General features: G+C 35.6%; 1 protein-coding gene across 1 annotated transcript; it reads left to right on the top strand.

The window, feature by feature from the left end:
- The first annotated feature begins 1357 nt into the window (after positions 1-1357).
- LOC112702512 (uncharacterized) lies at positions 1358-5345 on the top strand. Its single transcript, XM_025753569.2, has 10 exons — positions 1358-1682; positions 1939-2014; positions 2094-2191; positions 2527-2628; positions 2794-2880; positions 3117-3233; positions 3477-3580; positions 4204-4343; positions 4454-4590; positions 4670-5345. Exons 1-10 carry the CDS (start codon positions 1476-1478, stop codon positions 4853-4855), a joined length of 1254 nt encoding a protein of 417 aa, XP_025609354.1. The 5' UTR covers positions 1358-1475; the 3' UTR covers positions 4856-5345.
- The last annotated feature ends 3103 nt before the right edge of the window (positions 5346-8448 follow it).

The raw sequence follows: 8448 nt of genomic DNA, 5'->3' as shown, positions 1-8448 counted from the left end.
GTTCTTTCAATTGGTGTGGGAGGTTTCTATTCACGAAGGTGAACTTCTCCTCAGAGTCGCCAACCCTGAACTTTTCTAAGTCCCCTTCTGGCTCGGGTCTAGGCTTGTCATCAACCCTAGCATCCAGGTCGGCGAGGAATACTCCCGATGCCTCTCTGGATTTCTTTCTTAAGGAGAGACTGACATTGTCGCAGGCAACCGCCGTTTCTAAGTCTCCCTTTATGGATCCCACGGATCCATTATCTGCGACGAACTTCATTACCAACATCTTTGTATTGATCACTGCCTCAAGATCGTTGATGATCTTTCTCCCTAGGATGACGTTGTAGGCCATGGAGTCTCGGAGAACCACGAACTCCGCCATCACCGACCTTCTCCCTTGTCCTAGCCCTATGGATATCGGTAGGGAGACTATCCCATCGGACTTGATAAAGTGGTCGCCCAAGCCTACTACACCGTGCTGGTGGGTCTTTAAATCAGCGTCTCGAAGACCCAGAGCATCGAACATGTTGCGGAATATGATATTTGAGTCGGTGCCGGTGTCTACGAGGATTCACTTAATCAAGCCGGTTCCCACTCTAGCCGTGATGACCATTGGAGGGTTTTCCGCGATCTCATCAAATCATTGGTCGTCTGGACCGAATGATTTTTAACAAACTAGCTGGCTATCTTCACTTGGGGTTTTTTTTTTTGTGAAATCTTCACTTGAGTTTTTGAACATATTTTAGTAAAACTTTGTTTCATTCCTATTTCAACAGGTATTATTTTCAGTATCCAGAGTCTCATTCAAAATGTTCTCTAAAAATCTCTATTCAATGAAGAATATTGACATCCATACATATTAAAAGATTAACAGAGTGAATAAAAATCACTATGCGACTTAAAAAAGAGAAATAAGAGCATTTTTTGTTTTGGTTAAATTATATTTTTGGGCAAAATATGTTTTTTATTCATAACGTTTGCGATTTTCTTCAAAAATATCCTTAACATTTAGTTACATTCAATTTTGTTTTTAATGTTTTTGATTTGTGTCAAAATTATTCCTAGATGTTAATTTCATATAAAATATTAGGGATAAAATTGAAAACTTATAGAGTAATTTTGACAAAAATCGAAAACGTTAAGCACAAAATTGAATAGAATTAAATATTAGAAGTATTTTTTAAAAAATCTCAAACGTTAAGGACAAAAAATATAATCTACCTTAATTTTTTAAAAAAAGCTATTTCCCGAATTTTAAAAATATTATACAAATTAATTTCTAATAATTTTTTTAAAATATAATAAATTAATTTTTAATTTTATAAAAATTATTATGGAGAGATTAACTTAAATTTGAATATTATTCAAAATAATAAAAAAGAAATGAGAGGAGGGTTTAAGACTTTAAGCCATTACAAGGGGTTTGGGAGATTTGGATATTTTGTTATTTACTTGATCGTTTTCGTTATCTTCTTTCTGAGCTAAGAGCCACTATGCTGGCCGTTTCAATGGCGCTGCTTCACCACTGTTCCACACCTCTAGCACGTGCGGTCAGCACTCCAGCACGTGATCGTGCACGTGCTTGCTCCACGGTGGCCATGGCCATGGCCACTGCACCTCGCAAATCGCAGCCGCAGCAGCAGGTTCTTCTTGGCATGTCCGAGAACGACCTCCAACAACTTGCTCTCAACTTGGGTCAGGTAAATCTCATATCTTTTTCCAATTTGATTCGTTCCCACATCATTTAATCCCACAAAGAACATAACTTTTTGTTAACTACTGTAAAGAAAATGATGTTAACAAGTGTGTGAATTGGGGACTCATTAACTATGATATGAGATATATTATGAAAGGTTGTGACTCAACTAACTAACTAACAATCTATAACTTACATCTTCTATATACTGTTGATTTTTATTTATTTAATTATTTATTTGTTTTTGTGGAATTTGTTAGCAAAGCTTTAGGGGGAAGCAGCTTTATCATCTTATATACAAGAGGAAGGTCAGAGAAATTCAGGAGTTCATTCAGTGTGAGTATTTCTGCACCCCTTCCTTTTTGAAATAAAAAAATAAAAAAAATGTTTTAGTTGACATTGTATTGCATTTCAGTGCCTCAGGCATTTAGGAATGAACTTGAGGAAGCTGGATGGAAGGTAGGGCGGTCTCCAACTTTTCAAACAGTTACAGCAGCTGATGGGACTGTTAAGGTGAATTATGAAATCCTAAAATTTATAATTTTTCGTCCTCAATTTATTGATATACATGGTAGTTTACTAGTTTTTGAACTTTTTGAATGATTTCTTGCTGTTCTAGTCACCATCTAAATCTTATGTGTTGAGAGTTTAGATGTTACGCACAATATCTGTTGCATGAACCATATTCTTATTTGTTTCAGCATCAATGCTTCAAGGTTTTTAATTTGGCCCTACTGTTTGCTATACATGGAAGGTTAACTTGCATGATTCCATGATTTTGCAGAGAACGTGGCCGTTGATGATTCCATCATTTCTTATACTATTTTGGTTGGCATTTGATTTTGCAGTTGTTGCTGAAGTTGGAAGACAACAGATTGGTTGAAACCGTTGGTATTCCAGTTGACGAGGATAAAGGTTCAGTTCGCCTCACAGCATGTGTTTCATCACAGGTGTTGGATCTTGAATAATCTATTGATTAATTATTGTTCGCTTCTTTTCTGGAGTATTTGTATACTTTATTTGGACACCAATTCTCTGTTTATGTTAATGTTAATGCAAATTTGTTGCCAATGTTCACCATTATTTTTACTATGATTCGCTTTTTGCGTATTTAGGTTGGTTGTCCATTACGTTGCTCTTTCTGTGCCACTGGCAAAGGAGGTTTTTCAAGGAATCTTCACAGCCATGAAATCGTCGAGCAGGTTTTTGTCATCGCTTATTCATATTCATTCATAGAGTAGTTAATTCGATGTAAGATCGTTTGCAAAATAGATAGCTTGGGGCCATTTAGATTAATTTATCCATTTTAGAGAAACACAATGGACAAAAGAAAAGAAATGAGAAAGAAGGAATAAATATAAGATGACATTGTTCATTCTCGTTGGCTTTGTTCACCATAAGACAAGAAGTTTCTACAATGTGCATATTATGGACACAGGTAATGGCAATTGAGGAGGTCTTCAACCGCAGGGTGACAAATGTAGTGTTTATGGGAATGGGTGAACCAATGTTAAATCTGAAGGCAGTCCTTGAAGCTCACCATTGCTTGAATAAGGTAAATCAACGACAATGATATGTGAAGTTATTTTCTTGTCAAATTCTTAGCAACATTTTATTGTATGATAAAGAGTAGACAAACCCTTGTTTTATCCCTTTCCTCTTAACCTCGTTTACATTATCATTTGAACATGTGATACGTGGTTTCAAAATTCATCTTTTTATGTTTTGATGTATTGTAAGAGAGAGTACATAACTTTTGTTTCTAAGTGTGCCTTTGTTCAATGTATTTTCCTTTTAGGATATCCAAATTGGGCAAAGAATGATGACCATCTCCACTGTGGGTGTTCCAAATACATTAAAGAAGCTGGCTTCTCACAAACTTCAATCTACATTAGCTGTGAGGTAATTTCTCTTGTTACAAAATGAAGGCTTGATTCAAGAATTAATGTCCTTACTTTGTCCCTTGATTCTAAGATTGATATTTGATGCCATTTGCATGGATATTTATTGATATTTGATGGCATTTGCATGGATATTTAGAGTTTAGGCCTTGGGTTTGGCACAGTTGCTGGCATCCTTTATAATCTGTTTGAGAGTCTTTGTTCTATTCCAAAGTTCTTTCTTTTGCTTGGTAAGTATTCTGTAATGCATTAATTTCATGGTGGCAATGACAATTAAATTTTCTGATGTCCTCAGTGAAGAGATATCCATTACTGCATCATGAACTTATTTAATATCAGCGTCTAGCAGTAAATTCATAATATTGAGCCAGAAATTAGGAAAGTTTTATCATAAAATTTGTTAGGAAATATATTCGTTCCATCATCTTTTGATACCCCCAGAGAAACTTTAGAGTCACCGGCTTGACCGCAAATATTGGGAGTGCTGCAAGTTTACTTTCTGTTGAGCCAGTTGTCCACATATAACTCTATAAAATGACATTACTCCCTAATTTCTGATATATGTATATATAATTTTCTTTCTAGCATGTGTGCATGTGATTTTTATTTTGTATCTTGCAACAGCCTGCACGCTCCTAACCAGAAACTTAGGGAGAAAATTGTTCCTAGTGCAAAATCGTATCCATTGAGTGCACTTATGAAAGATTGTCGGGAATACTACCGGGAAACAAATAGGCGGGTTTCCTTTGAATATGCACTTTTAGGTAAGAAATTTAATTTCCAATTCAATGCTGACTTGTTCCTTGTCCATATGTTAAATGTTGATGAATTTACATAATTTAAGGAGTATTTTATTGGCGTTATGTTTAAACAGCTGGAGTCAATGACTCGGTAGATAATGCGATAGAACTTGCCAAACTACTCCATGAATGGGGGCCTGGTTATCATGTGAACTTGATACCTTTCAATCCGGTAGAAGGCTCTGAGTACCGCCGTCCTTACAAGAAAGCAGTATGCTGATTTCATTATTTGTTTGTCCATTCTACATGATTTGCCTTATCAACTGAGTTATTTGATAATCTTGGAATAGGTGCAAGCATTCGCGGCTGCTTTGGAGTCCAATAAAATAACTGTTAGCGTACGTCAAACCAGAGGACTTGACGCAAATGCAGCGTGTGGTCAGTTGCGAAACAATTTCCAGAAAAATCCTTTGGTTACCGACGCCGAAAATCTGGAAACAGAACTCCCAAACATGGAGCTTGCAGTAGCTAGTTGATTTCACAACGCTCTTAGCAGTTATGTTTTCAACACTTTTGCCTCGGTAAATCGCTATATGCCGTGACACAAACAAGTTCCTTTATGGTGAGAGACAGAGGTGTGATGAATAAGGTATGAAGTATGAACAGAAGATTAGCAGAGTCTCTATTGCTAATAATGAAGTCGTAGGGAGTTTGCTATGTTGCATCATTTGAAAATGTGTCAACCTTCTTTATATGATCATATGATGCTGATACACAATGAGAAATGTGGACACACATCTATGCAATCATGGTATCCATTTTTCATCTACAACAACTAAAGGTTTAGGCACAAAAGGTAGTGTGATTAGGAGATAATTGTGATGTTGTTAGTGAGAGAGATTTTTTTCCCCCCATCTATGTCTTTTCTTTTTCTTCCCTCAATTCTTTGGTTGATATATATAGATAGCAGCAATTGGTCCATTGTAAAAATTTTAGACTGATGTTAAAGTCCCATTTTGAACCTAACTATTGTTTTATCTTCTATTTATATTTCGGTTCCATTTGCTCCATTATATTTATATCAATGATAACCTTCACAAATCCATTCACTCATCTTGCTCAAAAAACATTTTCCGACCAAAATGGACTATTTCTGCCTCACAACTATTATCCCCGAGGCTGTTGGTTGAATGACTAACTATATTGCACTCGGGTTTGAATCTTAATAATGGCCAAATAATGTACGTGAGTGTGCTGTGTGATATAATATCTAGAATTGAAGGTTGATCAATCCATCTGATCGGAAAAAAAAAAAAGAATACGTGTATGTCGTGTTATTCTCGGTATATTATATATCTTTGTTTTGTTTTGTTTTTCTTTAATGAAATCAAATCTTCTAGCAAAAAGAAAATTATTGACCTCAAAATTAAGAATTCCTTATAATTCTTTTTTTATTATCTTTTTTTTTTAATTTTTAACTTCAATAAAATTGTTCAAAATAATATTTGTCAATAGAACCATCTTTATTTTAAAAAATAAATCACATAATTTGAATATATATACAAAATTATAAAATAAAATAAATAAAATTAATAACTAAAAGAAGAATAAAAACAAAAATGAAAAAAAAGTGTTTGAAAATGATATAATTATTAATTTTGTAGTAGTAATTATTTAATAAAAAAAAATCTTTGACTGGGTGGGTCACCTCGCCCTGTCCAAACCCGCAAATTTGGCGGATTATTTTAATTTGACAGGTTTCAAATCTTAGTCCGACCTGCATTTTTTAGCGGGTTTGACCCGTTTTGCCACCCTTACTCTCCCGTGAGCAAGCGACGTTCTCTCCACGGGATTTGGATCCTCTAAAGTTTGAATTTCATTTTAGAGAGTAAAATATGATCTCTCATCATTGATTTCATAGGTGGGACCAATAATAAATATGAAAGAGAAACTATTCAAGGGTAGAAGATCGTACTTTACTCTCTAAAGTGAAATTCAAACTTTAGAGGATCCAAATCCCTCTCCACGAGTCTCTCTTTTCTTATTGACTTCACTCTTACTTTTACTTAGATAGAAAAGTATTATGTTTTAACTTTACCATACTTAGGGTTTCAATTTGGGCCAATTAGGGTTTTAATATGGGATAAATTAAATTAAAGACAACTAATACACTCTTTTAGGCCACGTCAGCGTGTCACTGTCCACGTAAGGAACCTCCGATTGCCACATCATTCTTTTTCACTAACCTTGAATGGAGCAATTAACGTTTTTGTATTTTTGTCGATAACAAAATTCAGGTGTATTTTTATTAGCGACAAAATTATTCGAGTGCATTTTAGGTAGTTTACCATAAATTATTCGTTTATATTTGTAACAAATAGTTGATAAGACTCTAGAGTCAATGAGTACAACTGAACTAAAGCCTAAAATTGGGTTCCTCAAAAATAAAAAGCAAGGTTCGAGAACCAATTCGGTCAATGAACTGTTTAAGTGACCGATTCAATGAATTACTAATCCAACCAGAATCCAATTAGAATCCAACTGATCTAATTGAATATTGATGGTAATCAGTGACTAAGAGAAGGGAAGTGGTTGAATCCCTTTTTTGCTTAGTAAACACTTGCTGTCTATTAGAATGCCTTGAGAAGATATTTTGTTTTTTTTTTGTCTCGTACCCAACCAAGAGACTTTTTCTTTTTGTCTTGTAACCAGGCAAGAGATATTTTCCAGTTTTGTCTCCTAAGTAGCAAAAACAGAAATGGAGTAGAAGAGAAAAAAAATCACACTAAGATGTATCTTGGTTCAGCTGCTAAGTGCAATGCAGCCTACATCCAGTCTCCATCACGACAATGATGGAATTTCACTATAATCATCTTTGATTACATACACCAATTTTCCTTAGGAACTACCCTTCCTATCCGGGACAAGTCCAGAATCTAATCTCAATCCTGAACTTGACTTGGTCACCTACCAAGCTTTCAACTGCTAAGTGCTAACCCAACTTGTAAGGAATTCCCACAAAATCATGAAACACAACACAGATGTACAAAGGACCTCTAAGGACATCTATGGCTTTTTCTTTTAATTTTGTATACTCTGCTTTTTTTCGCTCTATGGATTTTTCTTACAAACCTCACTATTTGCCTTTTTTCATGAGACTTAAGACAGACAAAACTAAATAGAAAAATACAAAATAAAGAACATTGAAGGAGAAGAACTTCTGTTAGCTTGGGTAGTTATGAGAACTCTATGCTTTCACTCTTTTCTCATTGTTTCAATCCCTGGCTGTTCTCCCTTATTTATAGAAGGGAAAGCCTCCAAGGTTGAAACTGTTGAACCGAGCTAATCTTCTTCTTCTTCAAACCAAAACCGGTTCGGCCAGAGAGAGAGGAGAGAAAACTGAACGCTAAAACCAACATGCAATTACCTCTGTGTTATCCCTTCTCACCAAACTTCATCAATCCGGGCCTTTCATCTTGACTTGCTCCCCAAGAAGGATTCCTGACCCTTGATGAGTCCTTGATGCTTGACAGCTCCTCTTGCTCTTATCTTCTGCCTTTTCCTCCACGTAGCTACAGTAGCTACCTCCTATGGTTGGTTGATCAAAAGTAGAGACGAGCCATGCTTCCAAGGGATCTTCTTCCTCTGACCGAGTTGGATCTTCTCCATTTTCGGGTATGGAGAGTTTGAGACTTCCTCACCACTTCTTACCATAAGTGGCAAAGATCTCAGTCACACCCTACTGTGGATCTTCTTTTTCTTAATGCCATCATCACAATGGCTTCTTCCTTGCTTGTAGCTTCACTGCTACAGTGCCTTATCTCTGATAGCTTATTTGTTCTTCTTCTCTATGACATGACCGAGAGTGATGAGAGAAGAGAGAGAAGAGAGAAAACTTTCAATGTGATTGAATAATGAAATTAAAATTGAATTAATTTCCCACTTCCCGTTGCTTAGCAATGTGTGATAGTAATGATGGCAATCAAATCAATTCACACTTTCTATTTCATGTTTTCAATGCTATTAATGCAAGTTAAATGAATTTGAAATCCATCAAAGAGTGAAAGTGGATAACCGAACTAAACAAGCAAAGCTTCTTCCCTCTTTCTTTTCAATTCGGACCAAACCT

Source organism: Arachis hypogaea, chromosome 7 (genome assembly GCF_003086295.3).
Source record: "Arachis hypogaea cultivar Tifrunner chromosome 7, arahy.Tifrunner.gnm2.J5K5, whole genome shotgun sequence".
NCBI lineage: Eukaryota > Viridiplantae > Streptophyta > Magnoliopsida > Fabales > Fabaceae > Arachis > Arachis hypogaea.
Note: the sequence above shows the minus strand (reverse complement) of the source record. Positions and strands in the feature narration are given on the sequence as shown.

Coding starts and splice junctions, on each gene's coding strand:
- LOC112702512 (XM_025753569.2), top strand. CDS start 1,476: ATGCTGGCCGTTTCAATGGCGCTGCTTCACCACTGTTCCACACCTCTA. Junction 1,683..1,938: donor TTGCTCTCAACTTGGGTCAG/GTAAATCTCATA, acceptor GGAATTTGTTAG/CAAAGCTTTAGGGGGAAGCA. Junction 3,581..4,203: donor CAATCTACATTAGCTGTGAG/GTAATTTCTCTT, acceptor ATCTTGCAACAG/CCTGCACGCTCCTAACCAGA.